Source organism: Euleptes europaea, chromosome 6, assembly GCF_029931775.1.
Source record: "Euleptes europaea isolate rEulEur1 chromosome 6, rEulEur1.hap1, whole genome shotgun sequence".
NCBI lineage: Eukaryota > Metazoa > Chordata > Lepidosauria > Squamata > Sphaerodactylidae > Euleptes > Euleptes europaea.
The window spans coordinates 54,149,817-54,175,048 of NC_079317.1; the positions used below are offsets into that span (position 1 = coordinate 54,149,817).

At 41.9% G+C, this 25,232-nt stretch overlaps 1 protein-coding gene across 2 annotated transcripts in view; it reads right to left on the reverse strand.

Annotated features, from left to right (window-relative positions):
* Positions 1 to 4,301: 4,301 nt before the first annotated feature.
* Positions 4,302 to 25,232, reverse strand: part of PSEN1 (presenilin 1) — a 39,228-nt gene continuing 18,297 nt past the window's right edge. For both annotated transcript variants that reach the window (XM_056850982.1, XM_056850981.1), the window contains 7 exons: positions 24,617 to 24,684; positions 21,190 to 21,410; positions 16,723 to 16,821; positions 15,623 to 15,709; positions 13,966 to 14,133; positions 8,173 to 8,291; positions 4,302 to 4,804 (listed from right to left, as the gene is read on the reverse strand). In XM_056850982.1, the coding sequence (XP_056706960.1) occupies positions 4,649 to 4,804; positions 8,173 to 8,291; positions 13,966 to 14,133; positions 15,623 to 15,709; positions 16,723 to 16,821; positions 21,190 to 21,410; positions 24,617 to 24,684 (918 nt within the window). In that variant the 3' untranslated portion in view covers positions 4,302 to 4,648. The remainder of the gene's footprint in view (positions 4,805 to 8,172; positions 8,292 to 13,965; positions 14,134 to 15,622; positions 15,710 to 16,722; positions 16,822 to 21,189; positions 21,411 to 24,616; positions 24,685 to 25,232) is intronic.

The window sequence follows — 25,232 nt, forward strand, 5'->3', positions numbered from 1 at the left end:
TTCTACTTTCCATCAAATGTTATTTGTGATCCCTAGCAGAATTGAATGCAAATCATGGAGTTGCTGGATTATATTATTTTTCTCTTCCAACCCCCAAATGTTGAAAGTAGATCGCAGTCAGCTCCACCATATCTAAATTTCCATCCCTATTCCCTATTTTTTTTACATGCCACAGGACTTTTGAAAAACTGCTCTGCAATTGTTACAGTGCTATAATAATTACTGATTTTCTTTAAAGAAAGGGGAAATGGCAAGAAAGTGCACAGAACATCCACTTGAGAAAGCTCCATCACCAATGCGCACAAACTCTGTATTTGCTGCAGTGATGAAAGCAACCCAGATAATCCTCTCCATATGGAAGCAGTCTAAACCTAAAATTATTTAGATTAGAACAAACTAATGTACATAACTGTGAAATAATGATTTTGAATCTCAAATTGGACATCAAGTGGAATTTTGTAATGGATTCACTAAAAGATTCCTGACAACTATATTGATTTTAAAGCCAAATTGGATATGGATGGTATTACCACATTTTAACCTGGCACTGTGGCATTTTACATATCACATTTAGTTGATCAGCCAAGTAATTTTTATCAGGGGAGTTTAGGGTTTAATTTTGTGTTGTGTTGAATATATCAATGTTTAGGGGTGGGAAAGATTTTTTTTTTATCAAGAATAAATGATGTGAGCTTATTCCAGCTACAACAAGCACTATGGTTCACTTGCTTGAGCTACTTGGATTAAAAAAAATATTCCCTCAGTTATCTTGGAGGTGACCCCATATTAATTTAAGAGTTGAGGATTTTATATCCAGATATGAGCACAAACACCCTTCACGCCCACATCAGCCTCAGAATTCTATATTTGTAAAGTACAAATAATGAGAGATAATCATAAGATCCATGCATTCTTTATTTTTTTAAATAATTTGATACAGGGAAAATTGCAATAACCTATCAAAATTATATAATAATTGGAAAGGTGTTTTAAAAGGCTTATTCACATTCGGTTCAGATAATGTACAAGCCAATGTCTGTAAAAACACATATACTAGAGTGTAAAATAATCCAATTCTAGTCCATATTCCAGTATTCCCATTGGCAGGCCAAAATTGTGAAACTAGATCATGCTACTGTACAAATAAAGTACTGTAGATTTCTCAATAATGGTCTTTACATGTAGCTGCCAAAATAAGTTGCCAATAAACATAGAAGATATATTTGCTTCATCCATCCTGTTATTACCCTCTACTGTACTCCAATATTTGTTTCTCTCGCTGAATCAATAACAAAACAATTATAATATACAGGGATGAAATTTCAGGTGCAACATCTAAGTAGGATTGTATTTTATACCATCTTTCTTTGCAAACTGTAGACTTTGGATCTTGTAAACCAAATACTTGCAGACTTCAATGCCCTGTATTTGAAGAAGCTTCAACTATTTTCAGCTCACTACTGCTCTCAGAAAGGTTGGTAATCAGGATTACAATGGACTGTACCAGGTCAGTAGCTTGTGCTGTTAAGTGGCACTAGAATTTAGATATGTCTCATTCTCAATTTTTACTATACAGTTGACGACAGGTAATTCTGCCACTTCAGATATCTGTCTGGTATAAATCCCAATATACAAAAAAGGAAATGAAAAACCAGTGTTCACAATTCTAAAGCACTCCTGTAATATTCAATGCTTTGGCTTGCTGGAATTCTGTTAGAGAACAGTCTCTTAAACTATTCAGATTTGAAGGTTAGGGAAGCTATCAATATAGCCTTGAAGAGCATCTACAATGTTAGGCAATCCTTCAGTCAAATCTGATAGGCTTACTGAACTAGGAAATGTGCATTTGTCCATAAAACACATTACAGGCACACCACATTTTCAAAGGGCACAGAAGCTTAATGCACTCACAAGCACTTTAGTCATCTTATAATTGAGTTCACTAGTGTTAGTGCTGCCTTTAACTAAGTATCTGGTATTGGAATGCAATTGATCTTCTATCATCATATATAACAGAAATGGTTCTGTTCCTTCTGCTTTCTGGGTATACCTTGAAGACCCAATAATATAGTCACAACATTCAATGTATTGGATGAAAGTAACTTTCCATTTTCAGTCTCCTTACTTGAAGGGCTGAATAAAGCATAGGCACATAACCGAGCAATTATGGCTCTACATAAATCTCCACTATAACCTTGTGTGACAGCAACTCAACTTAGCTTTAATTGAAGTATAAACCTCTGTCAAGGCTGTACCCTATGTTAGACTGCAGAAGGGTGCTTAGATGTCTGAACACTTTTTCATACAAATTATTCCCTCTACCAAGAAAACTAGATGTTAGGGAGACTAGGTCTTGCCTAGTTTTTTTTCCTGACATGTTTTTGTGGGCAGAGATTTTCTTCTCTCTCTCTTTTAAAATACATTTCATCACACAGACCCTCTGCTGCAGCCTGAATTGGTACAACCTAGACACAGGTCTACTTTTACAGATATAGGATTATGAAGCTTGGTTCAACCAATTCTTGGCAGTGGAAGACTAATACCTGTGTCAAATCTAAAACTTTTCTAAGAGCCTGTACTGAAGTCAATTTCTTCAGAGTAACGCTTCACATACACACACACTCCCTCCATACTAACAACTCTGCTGAGTCTTGACTCAGGGGTGCACACTACCAGCTACCAGTTTTTGGCAAATCTTTTTCTATTGAGTATTTCACATTTAAAAGTTTCACTCTCTGTCAAAGATGAGCACAGATGCAAATGAAGGAACAATACGAACAAAGTATCAACAGTTTAACTCATGACAGTCCAGAGATAATTTCAAACCCTATTCCTCATGAACAATGACTATTATTTACACAGCTAGTTCTGGCTTATGTCAGACAGAGGCAATATGTTTTTCATTTTATTAATCCTTATCCAAATTGAATAATTGAATTCAGTAATCAACTGCCAGCCATTTAGTGCCCTAAGGTTAGGTGGGCAAGTACATTTTTTTTCTCCTGAAAATCCTCTAATCTCTGGATGGCAGGCATAGTGCAGCTTGTGTTCAACAGCACTCAAGGTGAGTCACTCAAAGATACACAACACAGTCCTTACTTAACACAAAACATAGTTTTACAAGAATGCATGTAAGGTTTTAGGGTTTTGTGTGACATAACATACTTATCCATGGTAGTATGTCTGGAATGATTCCCAAAGTAGGGGGGAAAGTTACTTCAGAATTGGTTATCCTCATGATTTTTTAATGGAATGCTCCTATGAGCAGGACCAGACACAAACCTAGTATTCTGTTCACAGTTCTTGCCTGAAAAATCCACATGGATGACCAACTCAAATGTAGTGTTATTGATGTGAATGTGCCAAAGATTATGGCAAGGCAGTCCCAGTGTAGTAGCCATAAATGTTTTAATACAATGTGAGAATCAGCCCTAGGTCTTAAGATAAAAATTCTTTGAGAGACAGCCATTTAATGTAGGTGGTATTGAGGGATGGAGACTGATCCTCCTTGTTATACCATCATTTCTAGCTGTCATATTTTTAGACAAAAGGGGGGGGGAAAGGAAAAAACATAAAAGGTAAAAAAAAAGTGTCCAGGATAAAGTATGTCTTCACTTCTTCTGGCAATTGTACAAGCACAGGCTCTTCAGACAATATTAATTTTTCTCTTATTACCTTTGTTTCCTCAATACAACATATTCCATTTAATACAATGATCTCAAGAAACACTACACAATTATAAGTTTCAGAACAAAAGAGGATAAGGTGAAATCCACATATTCGTCACTTGGTTAAAACAACCAGAAACACGTTTTTTTGTATTTGTGGTCCAACTGCTCTTCTGTAGCTTTTTAAAGTATTTCTTGTCTTACCACTCAACATGCAAATAAAGTATGCAGTTTACTGTGATGAAATATAACACTGAGTGTTCAATGTATGGGGCACATGGAGTGGGGGAGAAGGGTGAAAGAAATCTAGAACAGGTTATACATATACGGTAAGAATTTAAAATATTTTGGAATCAAGGATCCTAATTCTGATCATATAACTAACCTGTCTCAAACTGAATCCAAGCATCCATATGGCAGCAAAAATAGAGACTATGTGTTCTGTGCTGAAGAAGGCTACAAACTTGCAGAGTGAAACTTAAAATCTAAGATGTAACCACACAAGCACAGAGAATAACCTGCATGATTTTTTCTTTTTTTAAGTGAGGCAAAATCTTCTCACCACAGTTCAAGCGCTGCCCTCTAGGTAACCCCACAACAGGATCAGGATGAAAGCACTGATCTCAGCTAAAGCCAGGCCAACTCCTCAGGTGGTTCAGACAGCTTAAGTTTGATTTACTTGTCCTTTGTAGAGCAATTCTCAGTACTCTGGAGGGGTGGGGTGAAACGTGTGCGCTGAGTAGTTATCTTGCTGGTGGAAGCATAGGCATCTTTAGTACATACGGTTCTTACAAAGATTTATAGCTCAGAATGCTGAAGACTTAAATGTCCCATACCACATTCGCTGAGACCAGTTTTACAGTGAAGAATCCAGTGGAGCCCAGTATGGCAGCTATTTTAAGAAGCAGGTAGAAATAATTCTTCTCTTCCATATTTGCTACAGTTAATACAAATGTCCACGGATTTCAACTTAAAGTGGGCTAGATATAAAACTGATGGAACGCTAGCTGGTCCATAAAGGGTTGCACCAAGTTATCTGTGGCAAAATAGAAAACGAGCCCAAAGGTTATGGAGATTGGAAGAGCTGGTAAGGCCTTTTTAAAAATGGCAAGCAGCAAGAGAGTAAGGCACAAGCCCTGGGGGAAAAAAGAGAACATATGTAAATTAGACAGTGGAACTTCAACCCACAGAATACTATATAGGCTATGCTTGCCTGGTTTCATGAAAGACTACTTGCCCCAGACGATCTCCAGTAATAAGAGAATTCCCCCAGTGAATTTTTCACACACCTTATACCAATGAGTAATTACTAAAGGAAAAATCCAATGTGGATAAACTGCCACTGGACATTGCTGGTAGATGGATTTCTCTATGGAACTTTCCTTGGCTCTAGTGCTGTGTGTGTGTGTAAAGAGCAGAGCATACTCTCGGATGGAAAAGCAAGAACCTCCAATCTTGTTCAGCCTTGCAAGCACTTTTTGGAATTTTGAAAAATGGAGCCACTACCAAATGGCTGCCATGAGGTTGTGATTAGTTAATCACAAAATGGCTGTCATGGAGGGGGTGGCCTCCTGTTTCCCAAAATGTTGGGAAATTCCAGGCCAAGTATACTCCTATGACTGCAACAGCTACTTCCGAATAGGTGTTCACTGCAGGTGCAAAGGTGATGGGGCTTTTATGCAGCCCCTCCTGCTCCAAGATCAACTCTTTGGTATGGAGAACAGATGCTGAATCTAGAGGCTGCCAAGTCAAGAAATGTAAGTCTGCAAATATGGACTGCCTCTGATATACTTGTCCGGGGTAAGTTCAGTGCTTTGCTTGCCAGTTAGCTGGCAGGGAATGGAGTTGAAATTCCCTGTTGTGTTCTGTTCAACACTCTTTGGAGTTTATTCCCAAAATTTAAGCAGCAAGTAGGTGCCAGAAATCTATCACAATGTGTCATGGGGCCTGGGCTCACAATGGGGATCACTAAGCTAAAGAAACGAAAGTGTGGAGCTGGCTGGAATACTGTTGGGACCCTGCAATAGGCAGGAAAACCCACTATATTCACCACAGGATAGCCTATCATTCGGCACAAGCCAGGAGAGAGCCTTCTTTTTATGAATTTCAGAGTGGTATCCAAGTTAGTCTGATGGAGACAGTTTGGAATATCATGTCAAGTTCAAGGTGCTGGGTTTGACCTTTAAAGCCTTACACGGTCTGGGACCAGCATATCTATGGGACCCCCTCTCCTGGTATGCCCCCAAGAGAGCATTACGCTCTGTGAGTAACAACCTACTGGTACTCCCTGGCCTGAAGACTGTCCGACTGTGCTCAACTAGGGCCAGGTGGAACTCTCTGTCAAATGAGATCTGGGCCCTGAGGGACCTAATGCAGTTCCGCAGGGCCTGTAAGACAGAAATGTTCCACCTGGCCGATGGTTGAGGGCTGCAACATATGTACCATCATATGTACCAACATATGTACCATCTCTGCCCACCCTTCTCTGATTTGCTGATTATTTTATTCCATCGATTTTGGTGGGGCTGAACTGCTGCTCTTTTCCCCTACTCAATACAGCACAGTGTGTTAGAAATATACACCGATCGATTTAACAGTTTTTATGGCTCATTATGAATTTTAGTGGTTTAAGCTGTTATGTTTTATTGAAGTTTTATGTATAATACTGACTTGCTCAGTGACTGTTAGCTGCTTTCAGCCCGATTATGACCAGGAGGAGAGCGGGTTATGGCACTTCAAAGTGGCACTTCAACGTCTAAACAAATTTACCATGGCATAAGTATTTGTGAGAGCCAGAGTCCACTTCATCAGATGCATGAAGAGTTACATTCATATCAAGCCTACCAACAGCAGGAAGAGGGTGGGGCTGGGGGAATTATTTCAAAGAGAGACCCGAAGGTCCAGTTTCCCAGGACAAGGTATATGATGTTACATTGCAGAGCACAAATGGGAAAAAAGAGAGTAAATGATCCATTCAGAGAGTTGTGGGCCACTTCCAACAGTTGAATTCACAAATCAAGATGAATCGGAATAGCGTAAATAACCCCGTATAGAGAAACAATTCTTTATGTAGTAACCTAATCTTCTCAAGTCCCTAACTTTAGCTATTAATACCAACTGAACGTAATAATTCATGCATCTGGTGAAGTCAGCTCTGACTCACAAAGTCCTATGCAGCAATAAATTTGTTATTCTTTAAAATGCCACAAAACCCTATTATTTTCTTTTTACAACTAACCAACAAGGCCTGAGTGTGGTGAATAAGGAAGTCCCTTTTGCACCAAGCAAGTAACAACGTCTCCTCTCACAGTAGCAAGACACTTTGCACTGGGACTTTCACCTGATGTAAACTAACTCCTTCACAATATATATAATTGTGTGTGTATACACACACCCACACCCACACGGCACTGGCACTTGGGCTTGTGAGTGTTCAAGCCAATCTGCATAAAGGCTTATTTGGCTGACAAATTTGTCATCTGACACATGACTGACATGAAATAATGTAACATCACGTTTCATTATTGTCACCCTATCCCTAGCAAGTACTGACCAATTAAAGGAAAAGAGGGCAAGATTTCTGTACTCCCTCCCATCCCTTACTGTTACTAAATTCATTGCTATCAAATTAAATAACTTTGTTTTCTGCTGATTCTTACTTATTGCAATGTCCTTCCCCTAATTTCCTTTAACCTTGCCTCCCCTGAACCTGGGCTATGGACATGTGCTTTCCAGAATTAATGAACTTTAGGAATAGTATATTCCTGAACATCCTTATCTGAAGCATTGATCTACCAAAGTCAGAAGGAGATACTGGATTGGAGGCACGTGTGCGGCAATATGCATACCAAAGGACCTTAGAAACAGAGTTGGAAGGGACCTCAGGGTCATCTAATCCAACCCCCTGAACAACACGGGAAATTTACAACTACCTCCCTCCCACACTCCCCCAGTGACCCCTGCTCTATGCCCAGAGGAAGGCAAAAAAACCTCCAGGATCCCTGGCCAATCTGGTCCTGAGGAAAATTCCTTCCTGACCCCAAAGTGGCGACTGGCATTTCCCTGGGCATGTAAGAAAGGGCCACGAGAGCTGAGCACTGACTCATCCCTTCCTGCCATCCCTCTCATTATCTACCTAAGTTAACAGAATCAGCCTTGCTGCCAGATGGTCATCTAGCCTCTGCTTAAAAACCTCCAAAGGAGGAGGTTATGGAACAGATAAACAATAAATATCCTGCAGACATGTCCAATACTTTTCCCTGAAGGTATTGGCCTAAGGATAAAGCCATGAAACTTGGTGTGCACATACATGAAATTCTTAGTTGAATCCTAAGAAATGTGACTGAAACTGCATCAATAGAATGGAACTATCCCACTTCGCCAAGGTGGATTAAAAAATCCCACCTCTTCAAACAGTAGTCTGAATCCTTTGATATGCTTGTAATCACTTTGATAATAAGGAATGGAGTAGAAAATGATCATCACTACCTAACACCATACTCACAATTAAAATGGCTACAAAGCAAGCTAAAGTTGTGTTCCAGTCTCCACTGGCAGTTGCTGAGGCTTTGCCAACAAGAACACTGTAGAAAATGAAGTCTCCTAAGCCAAGCTTCACTCCCCCTGCAAAGGAAAAACAGAACCTCTAAGCAAAGAGACAAAGTTACAGCTGTCATTCAAACCTGTCATTAAAAGCACCACATGCAGTAACAGGTTTAATTATTATTTACTGTTTAAGCCCAGAGTCAATGAGACATTTTAAAGCTTCTATCTTTTTGGCAGCTTACAAGCATTTGACACTTTTTTATAATGTAATAGGCTCTTGCCCAGCAAACAAGTTTGATTGAATAAACCTAAAAAAAATTGTAGGCCTTGGATTTCAACTAGTTTACGTTAACTAGTCACTAAAAACCAAAAGGTCTCCACTCCCCGGGTGAGGTGGTGCAATGAAGAGGCCTCGCAAAGGCCCTCTTTATTGAGGCTGCGGCTGCAGCATCACCTACAGAGGTGCCTGAGGCAGGTGCGGCCCTGGGCAAGGGTCTGCTGCTCAGGCTGCTGTTAACTCCGCAGGAGCAGGAGAAGCAGCCTGAGCTGACTGTTGGGCTGAACCTGGGGGATGAAAGTCTTTGGGCTCCTGAGTTAAGCCCAGGGAATCAGAGGATGCTGGAGGAACTGGAGGAGAGACTGGTCACCCCTTTGCCAGTTCCTCTAGAGCCCAGCAGGCCTTCCAAGGAGAGGGAGGAGGAGAGGCTGAAGGTGGCACAACAGGAAGGATGTGCTGCCATCTCAACCCCTTCTTCCGTGGGCATTTCCTTCTGTCCCCCTCTCCCAGACACACGGTGTCTATTCTCAGAGGAGTGGGCTCCAATGGTGACAACAGCTGCTAGTCTGCATACATGTCTCTGTTTCTCCAGTTTGGAAACACTTCCAGAGGATGGCGGTACCCTGTTTCACTCAGTGAAAGCTGTGTAGGGCTAGGATCTGTCGAAGGAAAGACTTGGGACATATCTTGATGACCGGGCTCAGGAAGCATTTGAAGCAGCACTACCAGGAAGTGCTTCTTCAGGGGCAGAGGCTACTGCTCCCCCACTGTCTCCCCTTCTGGGCAGGATCCCCCCATGGCCTCTTCCAGGATGGCCAGGGTGATGGAGACCATTGGGAGGCAGCCGGCACCAGTGGGAACATGAGGAGCCTGAGCCGGGCTTCGGCAGACGCAATGGTGAGGGACTACCTATCTGAGCCCTACGAGTGGAGCACCATCGATCTGCTGAACTACTGGGCCAGGGAAGAGACAATCTAGCCAGACCTCTTTCTTGCAGCTCAGAGGCCCCTATCGTGCCCTCCGATGAGCAAGCAGTTATGAGTGTTTTCCCCCAAGTCAGGCAACATTGTTAGCTTGCATTGCTCGCATCTGCTCTCCTGGAGGGTTGAGCAATTGGTCTTCCTGAATATCAACTTGCCACTCTTCAGCTACCCAGCCCTAGACTTTGAGAGTGAGTGAAGTAAGCACATGCTTGTGCTAGCATCCTTTCAGTCTGTGCTGGGGAGTCAGAGAAAAAACACTCTTTTAAAAACTTAAAACTGAGAAGTAGAAAGAAATAGCAGGGAGGTTATCCAATTTGACTGGCACTATATGAAACCCACATTCCAAGTTCTAAAACAAACACAAACCTTAACTGAACCCTTGTTGCTGAGAAGCACAGCAGGAGGCACAATTCCATGCAGAAAGTAAATAAATATGGTGTAAAAAATGTTGTTCATGATACTGTCATAAAGAAACCACCCCACTAATGTCATTGGGAAAAGGTGTTGGGAAAGTAGATGTGCATTTCAATTAAAACAAACAGAACCCACAAAAGGACCTAACATGAAGCTCATGTGTGTGTTTCTTCTTTACAGAGGTGGAAGGGAACAGGTGTACCAGTGATGAAAGGCAGCTGCAGCTCCTGTGGCTTCGCTTGCAAGCCAGTGATGGCCCAGACTGCACAGAGGAGAACTCAGGTGTCCCAAATCCTTTCCCTTCTGCTTTGAAGCCTTCCCTGGGCAAATGACATGAGTGTGTGTCTGTGTCTTGCCAGGTTTGGCTGGCTGCATTGGTGCTGGCTTGGAAGGTATGTTTGGCTTGGATTGTCTGGTTTGATATTGTTCTGTTGGGCATGACATATTGGCCCATATTCTACTGGGATTCTCTGGTTTGACGTTGCTTCTGTTGGACTTTTTGACTATGTTTGCATTTGGAGGCTTTTGACGGGCGGCTGGTCTTGTGTGTTTGGTTTTTGGCTTCCTTGTCCTGAAGAAATAATGGAATCCCCCCCCCCCCACAGTAAACAATGGAGACAAGTAGGCAGGCTGGGGGCACTGTGTTCAGGGGCCCACAAAATTGGATCACTTGGATCACTTCATTTAAAACTTTGGTGGGGGGGTCTTTAGTGCAAAGGCAGGACAAGGTTCCTTGCAATTTTGGTGTCATTTGCTTGGAAAGCAGCCACTTTAGATCCCCCCTCCCCAGGAAAGAGACCCCTCATAGGGAATGACAGACCTGGAACAAAATTGACATTAAAAATATGAATCCCCAAACAGTACTGGGAGCCTGAATAGTCTGGAATACTAATATGGAAACCTTTCCTGAAATCCGAATCTGAAAATTACTGCATTTTCTTGAAATGCACATCTCTAATACCTCGTCTCTTTTTGCCTCGTGAATCCTGGAGTCTAACAGAATGATATAGAGGCCACTTTAAACATGTCTTATTTGATTACAGTTTTTGGATAAATGATACGCTTCTGTTTTCCTGCTCACAAAGCAAGTAATTTCCTTGGGGTTTGCAGTTTCTACTTAAAATGATGGTTTGCCAGCGCACAAAACTGCCTCCTTGAAAATAATAATAATTTTTTAAAAGGCACACTTATCCAATTATAGTACATCTTCATGATTAAAGTTATGTTTGTGGTTTTACTGTAGAAAATGTCAGATTCGTTTGCACAACTATTGGCTCGGCAGATATTTTTAGAAGCGTACTATTCAATTAAAAGAAAGATCCAAGCATCACCTTATTGATTTATCAGTCCTCTAAGTTACAGTGATGGTTCTGACCTCCTTCCTAACCATTGTTTTTAGGTTTTGTATGTACTTTAACTTTGTATTTTAGCTCTTTTAAAAGTTGTTTTAATGATGTATGTTTTGTGTGTTTTTATTATAATGGTTTTATAATGTAATTTTATCATGTATCTTGTTAAACTGTTAGCCACCTTGGTGGCCCTTGTAAGGGCAGAAAGGTGGGATATAATCAAACATACCTCATCCCCAAACCCAGAAGTCGCTATTCACCAGTTCTCATCCTCAAGCACCCCAGTTGTCAGATGGGAGATGACACCTGCAGCCCAACACTGCCTCTTTGCAAGAGCTCTGTCCTTGTCAAATATCCAGGTGTTTCTCTATGTGCCTTACCTGCATACATATCTGTGGGAACGACAAGCTTACTGCGTACAAATACTGCCCGCCACATCATGGGGAAACGATCCTTTATTCTGTGCACCTTTCAGCTGGGCAGTGTGTAAGTCAGTGTACAGCTCTGGCGTTTGCAGTGGGACTTTTGGTCCCCCCTCCTCTCCACAGCAGATCCATATGCCATACCACAAACTGTTTTTGAAAGTAGCCTTTATTTTAACAGCAGTTTGCTATATGGGAGGACTGCTGCTCAGGAAACGAAACCAAGTCCCGTTGAGCATGCAGAATGAGTTGTACGGTTCTTGCCTACATATATTATAGAATGTAATATGCAGTCTACCTCCTTCTTCTAAATGTGCATCTCATGTCCCCTAACTACTGTGGTGGATTTGTGTCCCAAAAGTATGGTAATGTGCACAAGCTTCTCTTCTGTGTCTGCCTACAAATCCACTAGTAAATGACATTTTGGACACCATGCTGCTATTGATCTGGTGTATCGGAGTAATTTTTGTTGTTGTTGCTGGCAAGTGACAGCTGACTTATGGCAACCCCCTGGGGTTTTCAAGGCAAGAGACGTTCAGAGGTGGTTTGCTACGGCCTGCCTTCTCAGAGTAACTTAGCATGTAATATTGTAAGTCTGCACTGATAACAGTTCCTGGGTAACTCTAAAGCACTCTTTCCAGCAAGAAAACCTGCATGAAACATGTGATTTCCTGCATGAAGCCTGTGATTACAATGGCATGGTTTCCCAAGTTCATGTTGATTAAGAGGTTTCCAGGAGTGTACATGTCTTCTTGGACTGTGCAGATCCAGTATTACCATTTGGGAATGCATAGAGTATACAAACTAGAACCTACAAATACTATTATTCCCTCCTAACCTTGGCGTAGCAATGGCTGAAGAATCTACGTTTCACCCTCTGCCACTGAGAAGGACATCTGAAAAGTATCTGAAGCACAATGACAAGATGTCTGGACTCCAGAGCCCCAACATAGTATGAAGGTGGTAAGCCAGCTTCAGGTGGGGGAAAAGCCCAGCAGAAGTAGTGATATGGTGGGCAATGCTGGATCGTGGTCCACACTCATGAGCAATGTGGCAGACAGAAGGAAAAACATTCATGTAGAAGGCTGCCAACAGAGAAATGCTGGTGGCTGCCTCACACCAGAGAGAGAATGTAACAGGAAGAAGAAGAGTTTGTTTTTATACCCCACTTTTTCTCTATCTTTAAGGAGTCAGTCTCAAAGTGGCTTACAATCACCTTCCCCTCCTCACAACAGACACCTTGTGAGGTAGGTGGGGCTGAGAGAGTTCGGAGAGAACCGTGACTAGCCCAACGTCACCCAGTAGGCTTCATGCGGAGTGGGGAAAGTGAAGACATAAAATTCCAACCATCGCTAGCTGAGAACTACCCCATCTCTGCAATTCAAGGTTCCCAGAAGGAAAGTAGGAGAAGACAGCAGCTAGGAGTGCTGTCAACATCCCCTCATAGTTTTAGACCATATAGGGGATGATATTCAGGAGCCAGCAAACATGCACCTCCAGCCACATGAGAATACTCTCACCCCTGTGGGCAGCAGCACCCAAAGTGACCATTTCAGGGGCCATTAAATGCAGTTCCTCACACAAGGTATGTATTATATCCCATCTCCCAACTGCAAAGGTTTACAATCCCATTTAAATAGTGCCAATCAAATGGATTTTAGTGGCTCCTCCATATATGAACACATCATTCTTCAGCTTCAGAGTTTAAGAAATTAGAACGTATCTCTCTTCCTTTTCCTGAGGAAGTCTATAGGCACAGTAACAGCTGCTTCTTTTGCAATGGTCCCCAGCATGCCAGACAAGCACAACAAGCCCTCCACACAGACGAAGAGCCCATTCCTAAAGAGGGAGCAAAAGCTCCTTAGGAGCCAGTGCGGGGGCAAACATGGTGACGTCTAAGCACCACCTGCCGCTGCCGCTAGCGTGGCCATACTGGCAGGGCTTTCCAAAAGGGAAAGCCTGCGTAGGAGTGTGTGTGTGTGTGTGGGGGGGCATTCCTGGGGGTGGAGCTGCCTTTAGGCAGCCTCCACAGCCCTTTCGCCCCAGGAACGCCCCCTTGAGAGGCAGTGGGGCTGCACCACCTTTTCCAGTGGCACAGCCCCACTGGAGGCAATGGGAGATTTTCCCCCATTACCTCCACTTTTATTTGAACAAAATGCTTTTTTTGCCTCCATGGTGGCCAGGAAGGCTCGGAGGAGGAAGTGCGGCTGTGCTGCTCCCAGCCACCCACATATCTGGCTCCCCTTTGGGATTGGACTACCTGTTGCCTGGTAAGTTAATACATGTTTAACTGGAAATCCTACTTACTCTCCTCTGGATCTTCACTTGTTTGAGAATGACTGGGGAGATCCTGAACAGCTGATCGTGTTTCAGGGGTTGAATCCAGAGGCCCTATCCTGTTATCTCTTTGTTGCTCCCATTCTTGACTGAATCCTCCATCATCAGCCTCTGTAGTTCCACTTTGGGTCTGATTTCCTGTGATTGAAAAATAAAAATAAATGGTTCTTAACATTCTGACATAAGATCTATCATGTAATAATTATGCCAGCAATACATGATTTAATGACAAGAAAAACAAATAACTCCATTCTAGTACTCCATGTGCACCTGAAAATTATCCTAACACCTTTTAAGATGCACTTAAAAAAATCATACAAGTGAGCTTGTCCTTCAGCAAAATAAATATCACATATGACAAAAGGTGAAACTTTATGTGAGAAGCAACACCATGGCTTTAAGTCAGCTTAAGGCAACATAGTACAACTAGACAGCTTACACTAGCATTCTAAAGGCATCATTAGAGTTAGAACTGGCCCTAAACCTTGCAAAAGCAGGATTTTCGTAACTTAACTCAGCAATATATCTGAAGCACTGCACATTCAAGGATGCAAGTAAATGACTCCAACTTGGTAAAACTGTATTTTACTATACAATAGCTACTTTAGCTACTGTATGGTAAAACAGCTACTGATGCAGCTTTCAAGGTAAATGTTGCAAACTTTTTAATTTGTTTCTCCAGTAGACACTGATTTGGGGGGAAAGGGACATTAGCAACAATCCCAGGGCCAGTGAGAACCTATATGAATTAACACTGGGGCCCATTAAAACCCAGATAACATCGCTGTAGGTGACATTCTGTCCTATAAGCCATCAACCCAGTTGAACTGACATAATTTTTACATATACTGTAGTCAATTACATCTTATTAAACAATTCCAAATAAATTAGGGTGCATTTGATCCCAATACCTGATTAGCAAAGTGCTTTTTACAAATAGAAGATTATTAATTTGTTTCTAACATTCTGATATAAGAAGAGCAATCATGTGACAATAATGCTAGTTAAGGCTAGCTGAGTGAACTTGAAAGTGCTCTTGGATGAAACAGTAATCTTCTCACTTTAGGAAGGGAAGATTTTGAAAAAAAATCCACTTTGAAACAGGGATGATTTAAAAATCGGCAGCTGAGATGACAATGCTGGAGGCAGGCAAGTGGGTGACAAGTAGGTAGGGCTGGGGGAGGAGGAGGCAGGCAGGCAGACTGAGGAAACAGGGTGCTCTAGAAGAGGTGGGGACCAGTGCTGCGGGTTGAGGTGGGAGAACAGTACTGTGTGGATGGAAAAAAGATGGGAGGAGGTGGCAATGAGAGGAAAGCAGAGAAAGGTGGCTGGGGTTGTCAGAAGCCAGAGGACAATGCAGGGACCAATGAGGGGATTTCCCCACAAGTTTCTTATGGGTCCCCCGCTTGTTAATATATCTGATTCTCAAAAGGGTCCCTTGTGTGGCTAAGGCCATGGACAAACAAAACAGATCTTTTTACAAACCTGAGAAAAGCCCCAGGTTTGCAGAAAAATCAGAAATCTTTAAAAATATATATATATATATATAAAACAAATAACCTGGAAGACACTCACATAATCCTTGCAAAGCCAGCTGGGAGAAAAAAAACATATGGTGAATCCATACCTTGTTTATCATAAGTGGATCTTTTGGGAGCTCTCTTTTGAGCTTCAGGGTCTTCCTCAGCCATGTTCACCAGCCATATCATTGTTGCTGAGGGAGAAGATCACACCCTGATTAACTACTGCATTGTTAAAAGTAAAATTCATACTATTTTTCTGCCACATACTGATTACATAATAGTAGGATTGTAGTATTTGTTGCAAAGCTTATTGTACTACAACACAGGCTGGATTCAGACATTATGAACAAACTCCACTTTGCTATGACAGTGAGGCAGGAAGTTCTCGAAGCGGACGTTGAAAACTTACTGGTTTGAAAGGACTTGCTGTTTATAAGGCTCCAATTTAACAAACTATAGTTGGTTTCTTGAATGCTGATTTGTAGGAAAGAAACAAGCAACTATTTGTTAAAGCACCTGAATTCTGGCATCATAACAAACTGCCATTTCTTTGGAAACAGAAAACCTTAGTTCTATGTGCAAGGGAAAGAGGAAGGAGAAGGGAGCACATGAGCCAGAAGACTTCCAGGCTCGTTTTCACCATAAACAAACCAAGGTGTGTTCATAACACAACTACTATCTACACAATCAAAAGACTGAACCTAACGTTAAGGGGTCCTCCGCGTCATGACCCTGGCATTCTTTGGAGGTTGCCCATCCAAATGCTTGCCAGAGCCAACCCTACTTAGCTTCTGAGATCTGACAAGATCAGGCTAGCCTGGAGCTATCCAGGTCAGGTCCATAAGCTTTACTCTGCATTTAAAAGAGTTTGGATCCAACCAAAAGAGATGTGTTGTTGTAATTAATCTATTGTTTTAACCAAACCAAAACTACTCACCGTTTCTGTCCTTACATTTTTCACTTAACATTACATGAAACAGTCTTAAAAGCACAAAATGTTCTTTTTATCTTGGGACATCTTATACAGAACATAGTTCAAAGTTTTGAGCCAACAATAAACAAAGACCTGAGGCCCAAGAAAATTAAAACATGACCCACAGCTGCTCAACTAGCTTCATGCACTTCAATAGAAAATCAACGGATTTAGTAACATTTTCTTTCAGTTTAAAAACAGGCATCAGATTACAAATCTCTGTATACTTACACGAGTAAATGAGTGCTGGGAATAACGTTTCATTTCTTTCTTGAGCTGTTTCAACCAGCATACGAAGCGGCCCTTTAGGACTCAAGACAGCAATCAGATCTGGAAAACAGATATCGTGATGTGGTTAAGAGAAAGATTAAAAACCCAAACTTTGACAATGTGTGTGTGTGTCTTAAGTGCCATCAAGTCACTTCTGACTCACGGTGACCCTATGAATCAATATCTTCCAAAACATCCTATTGTTAACAGCCTTGCTCAGGTCTTGCAAACTGAGGGCCGCGACTTCCTTTATAGAGTCAATCCAACTCATGTTGGGTCTTCCTCTTTTCCTCCTACCTTCAACTTTTCCTAGCATTATTGTTTTCTCCAGTGACTCTTGTCTTCTCATAATGTGAACAAAGTACGACAGCCTCAGTTTAGTAATGTTAGCTTCTAGAGACAGTTCAGGCTTGATTTGATCTAGAAGCCATTTATTTGTTTTTTTGGCAGTATGATAATATGGTTTCTTTTTCTTTTTTTAAAAATACTTTTTTATTTTTTTCATTGTGAGTTGGATATACAGAAGGGAAAAATAGGGAAAAGCAAAGTAATATTAATTAAATATCATTTTGTCGACATTTAAGTGCATCTACCCCTCTTTTAAGTATAATACCATATTCCATATTGAATTAATTGATCCTTTTATCAAATAGTTTTAATATATTCATAAAAGAATTTCCATCTCTCTTGATTATATTCCCGTGTGTTATCGTTCATGTATTCTGTTAGTTGTGCCATCGTAATGTATTCCAAGGATTTATCTATCCATGTTTATAATTTGGGAATCTTATCTGTTTTCCAAAGTGAAGCCAGGACAACTCTTGCCGCCGTTACAAGATATTTTGATATAATCTGTTGATCTTTATTCATGGTATCTGGAGATTTATTCAGAAGGAAGAGTTTGGGATCATATTTTATGCTCTGTCCCAAGATGCCTTCGAGGTTCATTTGAATTTTCCCCCAAAATTTCTGAACAACTTCGTAAGTCCACCAGCAGTGGTAAAAGGTGCCTCTGATTTTATGACATTTCCAACAAAGTCCCGAAGATTTACTATTCATATTTTGAATGTCACTAGGAGTTATATACCATCTATGCAGCATCTTGAGCCAGTTTAAAGCTCTTATATGCCATTTTGAGCCAACATAGCTACAAGTTTTAGGTTTGCTGTTCTGGATGCACAAAACAATAAATACTATTGAAAAGTGGATTGAATCAAGCACCGCTTGATAGTAATAAACCCATCAAATTACAAAACCTAGCACTCATAATAAAATGGTTCACTCCAAATTCCTCAGTTTCTTAATTGGCTAGGTAAGCAATTTAAAGAATCTGTGGAAGGCAGTTTGCCACAGTACTTCAGGTCTGTACTGGGATACTTTTAACATATTCCCCAAGCATGTATGGGCAAATCATGCTATCATGCTTTTCCCATTCCACAAAAAAGAGTCGCAGTGGCTTCTGTATGCACCAAAATGTTTAGCATTGCCTCACATGGCTGTGGCTCTTATGACTGTGGAGATAAAGGTGAGCTTCTGAAAGATGCAGTAACCACTGTCAATTATCCTTCATGAAGTTCTACTGATACCAGAATGTTTGGGCATCCTTGCTGACATAATGTGTAAGGCAAGATCTATTCACAACAGCAGATCTAGCAAATAAATCACTCCTCCATTTAACAAGGGCCTGTTCCAGGTTTTGGGAGTCCCAGACAGAGTTCCTGTCCCCCCACCCATATGCCCCTCTCCCATCCCCTGCTCATGCATCTTTCTCCACCAATTTGCTTGTCAGCCCTCCCACCACCTGTGTACCCACTTTGCAGCCACCAGCATGAGTGGCAAGAAATTGGGAAGAAACAACAACTGGGAAGCGGCAGCCGCAGTAGACCCCTATCAGCTGCAAGGACTTCCCCAGAGGGCATCTCATTTATACCTCCCTATTTACTGTTTCCCTTCCCAGAAAGCCCTGATAGCCTCCTCTTTTTCCTGCTTCCTTCTCTCCTTCCTACCCACCAGCCAACCTACCTTTATGGGCCCTCCTTTATTCAGCTTTCTCTCCTTCCCTTCTCCTGGCAGCCTCTAATGCAGGAAAATGCTGTGTGGTGCCAGCTGCCAGGCCAGGACCAGTTGTTGCAGTGGGAACTGCAAGGACCTGTAAGGGGCACCTCACTTATCCCCGTTACCCACATTATTTCCTCTTTCTCTCCTCCTGGCACTTCCCCATATCAACATTTTCCTACTTCTTTTCCTCCTTCCCCACCCACCAGCCAATCCACCTTTTATCTGCCCTCCATCTTAGTTTATTTACTTCATATACACCATTCCTTTCTCTCCAGTAGGGACTCAAAGCAGCTTTCATCATTCTCCTCCGCTCTATTTTATCCTCACAACAACCCTATTCAGTAGGTCAGGCTAAGACTATGTAACTGGTCTAAGGTCACCCAGTGAGCTTGCACAGCAGTGGTGATTCAGACTTTTGTCTCCCAGATCCTAGTCTGAAACTCTAACCACTACACCAACTTTTGTGTGGTTGCTGCTGTTGAGCAGTAATAAGCAGCCAGGCTTGGGTTAGGCAAGTCAGGTAGTATGAAGTTGCCCAGTGATTGCTGATGGACATGGCCCCGATGAGTCCTCCCACAAAAGCCAAAAAAGTCCTTGAAAAGACCCCCCTTTTACTGACAGAAACCATGGCTTGAAGGCTGTTGTAGCTGCCTAGCTATGGTAACTGAGGGCTTTGTTTCTTAAACCCACAGTACTACTTCTATTATTTTGGAAGTTTTTATCCCCACCAATGTATTTTTTAAGATATCAGATTTTTCTACAAACCTGGGGATTTTTCAGGTTTGTAGAATTATCTGTCTTGTTTGTTCATGGTCCCAACCTCTTGTTGAGAATCAGCTGTACTGATATAATGTGTTTTCATATTGTATAGTCACTGCAGTTAAAATTAATGACTGTGATTCAAAAGCTCGTCACAGATGTTCAAACTGTATGCAAGGTAGAGGATCAGGATTCCACCAGCCTATCCCAATAACATAATATGCCTGACTAAATGCTGTTCAGCAATCACATGTCATACTGAACTCAACTTTAAAGGAGAAAGGAAGCTGAGCCTCAAGAGGGAGGGTGTTCCAAAGGCAAGGTGCCACAACAGAAAATGCCCCGGCTCTAGTCTCCACCCCCTCACTTCTGAAGGCAGGGGGCACAAAGTGCAGGTCTTGAAGGGCAGATCTTAACTGGCAGGCTAGATATTATAGGAGGAGATGGACCTTCAGGTACCCTGGCCCCAAGCTGTTCAGTAACTTAAAGGCAAGAACCAATACTTTGAATTGTGCTGGGAACAGATGGGTGGCTAGTGCAAATCTTTCAGCGCAGGGGCCATTCAATCACTGTAACCAACCCCTGACAGTAGTCTGGCTGTTGCATTTTGAACCAACTGAAGTTTCTGAAGCATTTCAAACATCAACCCCATGTAGAATGTAATCTAACTTGGATGCGATCAGAGCATGGATCACTGTGGCCAGATGATGCTTTTTAAGGAACACTTATGGACTGCAGTAGCTCCCAAGAGACCCACAACAAAAACAAGTTATATTTGTTTTTTCCCAGTTTTCTTTGAAGGTAAGATATAGGGAATGAAATATTCTTCCTATAGCATCTACTTCAGCAGGTAAATCCCCCTTAAAGAAATAAGAGACATAGAAGTAGAATCATAGAATTGGAAGGGACCACCAGGGTCATCCGGTCCAACCCCCTGCACAATGCAGGAATTTCACAACTACCTCCCCCCCACACCCCTAGTGACCCCTACTCCATGCCCAGAAGATGGCCAAGATTCCCTCCCTCTCATGAACTGCCTAAGGTCATAGAATCAGCATTGCTGACAGATGGCCATCTAGCCTCTGCTTAAAAACCTCCAGGTAAGGAGAGCTTACTACCTCCCGAGGAAGCCTGTTCCACTGAGGAACCGCTCTAACTGTTGGAAACTTTTTTGATTTAATTTCAACCCATTGGTTCTGGCCTGACCTTCTGGGGCAACAGAAAACAACTCGGCACCCTCCTCTATATGACAGCCCTTCAAGTACTTGAAGATGGTTATTATATCCCCTCTCAGTCTTCTCTTATTCAGGCTAAACATACCCAGCTCCTTCAACCTTTCCTCATAGGATGGTCTCCAGACCCCTCACCATCTTTGTTGTAGCAATGCTGTGAAGATAAATCACTCTGATCTTATCATGGAAAGATCTACAGAGGCATTATTAAAAAAAACATACTCAGACTTACAATATGACATCTCAAATTCCAAATCCACACAAGTAAAAAAAATCCTGTTCTTGATTTTAATTTCCTGGGATCTGAACAAACATAATGGAAAAGTAGAATATGCAGCCACCATTGTATGAAGTACAATTTTTGGCTTCAAGATCTTACCGTACACTGAAATTACTGCCAAGATGAGCCAGGCAGTCCATTCAGGGAGGTATTTGATGAAGACCAGAGCCATTAGAGCACTTATCATAATGAGATAGGCTTGCTGGAGCCGGAGGGGGCCTTTCCAGTGAATGCAGATCATTCCTACCACACCAAAGTTCCAGATCATGAGAGCGAGGGTAATGTAGTCCATGGCAACATTGTAGGTCTTAAAAACCTCCCTAGGAGACACAGAAAAGATTGAAAGATTACTACTGCATCAGAACAAAGAAACAAAATGGCATAAATAATCAAACAAGTTAATTAATTTTGCTTTTTTGTGCCAATCTCAAAATTAACACTTTGTCTTTACACTATATTCCAACTTACAGAGAAAAAGGTCAGTTTTGAAGGAATAAATAGTTCAAGCTCTACTACATCTTATGTTTTGATTTACTAATAAAGTTCTGTCGTACATTCCTATGTTGCCCTTTTGCCCCTTATTTATCTCCATAACTGGAAATATAACCAGGACATCAATAAAACTGAACCTCAGCATAGCCAAATCTGTGGATACTTAAATCTAGAGACTGCAGCTGTGGACAGAAAAGACAGATGTTTCTACAAACCTGAAAAATGCCCCAGGTTTGCAGAAAAAATCAGAAATCTTAAAAATAATACATTGGGGGGGTTTAATCCCCCCAATAATAGAAGCTGCACCTTTAGCTTTAAGAAACAAATGCCATAGTAGCCATTGCTGGGCAACCTTACAGCCTTCAAGTCTTGCTTCCTGTCAGTAAAAGGCAGGGGGAGGGGACAGGGCCCTTTACAGAATTTTTTTGACCACTGAGGGAGGGCTTACTGGGGCCAAGCCTGGTAGAAGCCACCGGCCACTAGCTTGACTCACCCAGGCCTGGCTTCTTGCTAGTGTTCAACAGCAGTCATCCCATGAAAGCCAGTGTGGTGTAGTGGTTAGAGTTTTAGATTAGAGTCTGGGAAACACAGGTATGAATTGTCACTCTACTGTGGAAGCTCACTGGGTGACCTTGGACCAGTTGTTTTCTCTCTCTCGGCCTAACTTACCTCACAGGGTTGTTGTGAGGATAGAATGGAGCAGAGGAGAATGATGTAAGCTGCTTTGGGATCCCACTGTGGAGAAGGTGGGATATAAACAAAGTAATAAATATAGCTGAAGATGGGAGATAGATAAAAAAACTAGGTTGGTTGGTAAGTTGGAAGGAGAGAAGGAAGGAAATAGTGTGGGGAAGGAGATACAGAGGGAAATGAGGTGACCCCTATGAGTCCTTGCAGGTTACTCTCTGAGCAACTGGGACTGGCCTACCAGCTTGCACCACACAACTAAGCCATCGTTTTCCCACATTAGGGGCTACTAGGAGGAGGGAAGAAGGGAAAGCTGAAGACAGGGGAGCAGAGCTGATGGATAGGAAGGACAGAAGAAAGCAGAAATAGGGGAGAAGTTATGGTGGCTGCCAGGGAAAGGAAAGAGGACATTGTGGGAGAGGGGAAAATAGAAAAAAAACCTGTAAGTCTTTGCAGGTCCCCTGCTTGCAATATATAACGGTAAGACAAGTACAAATATGCCAGTGTCAGTTCTCCTCCATAATAGACCATTTATATAAACCTTGCCTTTGAAGAACTTCTCTGACTACTTAGAAAAACAGTTTGATGGGGTGGAACTGCTTCAGTCACAAGAGACAAGGCATATAAAATTAGGTATTAGTGTGAAACACATAATTATAATAAATGAACTACCAATGAAAAAGTAGATTTTTTTTTTTACAAGGGTATCAGCATAGAGGGCTTGGGGGATTCCTACAAATCTTTCAAAGGTTCTTTTAAAGCAGAATTTGTAGAGGGATAGGACATTTAAACGATTCAACCTGCAACAGTAACGCACTAAGCATTGACTTCAATGGGCTTAAACGGGCATAGCTGTGTTTAGCATGGCACTGCAAGTTTTCACTTTTTGCACAAAGATTCTTTGCAGATAACAATTGCCCAAAGCTTTATTTTCTTTCTTCAACCGGTTCTTAGACCGAGATCCTGAACAATAAAACCATAAAAGATCAATATCTAAAAACACCTCCCTTCGACTCTTCTCTGCAGCCTCTAAAAAACAAGCAACAAAGTACTCTTAGGGTCAGAGTCCTCTAAGATGAACTGAATCTTTTGCTCTAAAGTTGCTTGAGAAAATGTGGACCATTTATTGAAACATGGCATGACACATAAGGGAATGGCAAAATGATATTTACCAAGGAATCCACTGCCTGAAGAGGGCAGGGACATAGCCAGTCTGAAAAAGGGATCCTTAGCAGATGGCCCAACAAAACCATTGAAAAGGGGCAATTAAATCTTGAATGCATAACAGTTCTACATAACTTTAGACTAAACAAAGAATCCAAATTGGAAAGAAATTGCCCAAATAAAAGTTTTCCATTCAGAAGCAATTTACAGTCCAACCCTCTTCTCCCTTTTAATTGTTCAGGCATAATCAGAGGCTTCTGCTGCAACAGGTGTTGCAGCATCCTGGGCAAGGCAAGCAAACTGGAACCACCCAGCTCTTCCCAGGTTGCCCCTAAAAGAGGGAGAATTTCTACTTCTTTATGGCTTTTAATCAGGGCAAAGAGTCTTGGGCAAACTCTGAAGGCATCAGGTTGACGTGCAAAGAGCCTATGTGCCCCACCTTCTCTTTGGCCACACTGTGGAAGAGCTTCTTTGATATGCCCAAACCTGCTACTCCTTCAGCACAGGGGCCAAAGCCAGCAACTGTGATTAGAGGAACAGGTCTTGCACTGGATTCCTGACTATATAGCATTGCAAAGCATCACACTCTTATAGCCTTGCTTTTCTCAAGCAATACTTATACACGGAATACTTATGACTTTATTTCCCTGTAATGCAGTGCCCATTAAACCCATGCTACTGTATATTTTTATGTAGCAATGTAAAACAATAAACAAAACAGTCATGCTCCTGGTTCTCTGTTATAGCTATATATCATATGCTCAGACATTTAAATATCCCTTTACTAAATAAGCACACAAACCCTGGAAGTATCTGTAGCAATTCTGCCACAGTCTCTCAGACTTGTCTTGCTAAGAAAGTACACTTTTCTGCAGATAAGGCTACAAAGACTGTGAGAATGGGTTATCCATAAGTTGCACACAAAAGAATGGAAACCCAAACCTCTTACAATAGGATTGTAGGAAATAGCTGGCAGAATATGATGGGCTTGTGGGACAACATGAGGGGAAGAAACATCTATAACCAAGGTCCAAGAAGTAGAAACAAAATGTGTGTTCTTTATTCCTGACACATTTTGAGCTTTACCCTTTTGAAGGGATGCAGGTTTTGCAACCCAGTGAAGACAGATCGATCCAATTACTTATTGAGACAGTCATAAAATACTTTTGCTGGTTAAACTTACCCTAAGTAAATGAATGAGAAAAAGAAAAGCAGAAAAAGAGAAGAAATGATGAGCCATCCGTGGATCACCTGAAACACAAAAGCAATGATAGAGATTTCCTTTTCAAAACCGATATTAAAATTATCACATTTCAAAAGTGACTATTTCCAAACAAATGGATTTCACATGAAAAATCTATAGTTATGTGAAACTGAAAGCCACACGTGCACTGGGCTTTTCCTGCCACACCCCCCCCCCACCGCCCTGTTCTGTGCCACGACAGAAAAGCCGCTTCTGAGGGTGGGTGGAGGGTCTTCTGGAGCACTGTGTCATGCTATGTGGAGGGACAGAAGTTGGCAATCCCTTCGAATGCATGTTGTACTTACTGTGTGGCTTGCCAAGAGCCACATTTGCAATTGCCATCAACCCAAAGAGCCATATTTACTTCCATTCCTGCTGTGAGGCCTGCACCTCAGCAAGGCTTGCAGTTTAATCATTCCTCTGCTGGCAGCTTTTTCAAGATAGAGGCCACCAGGCAAGGGCCTTGCCTCCCTTTCGTGAAATGTGGCAGCAGTGCCACATCGGGGAACAGTGCTCAGGGGAGCCACACGTGGTACGTGTAAGAGCCATGTATGGC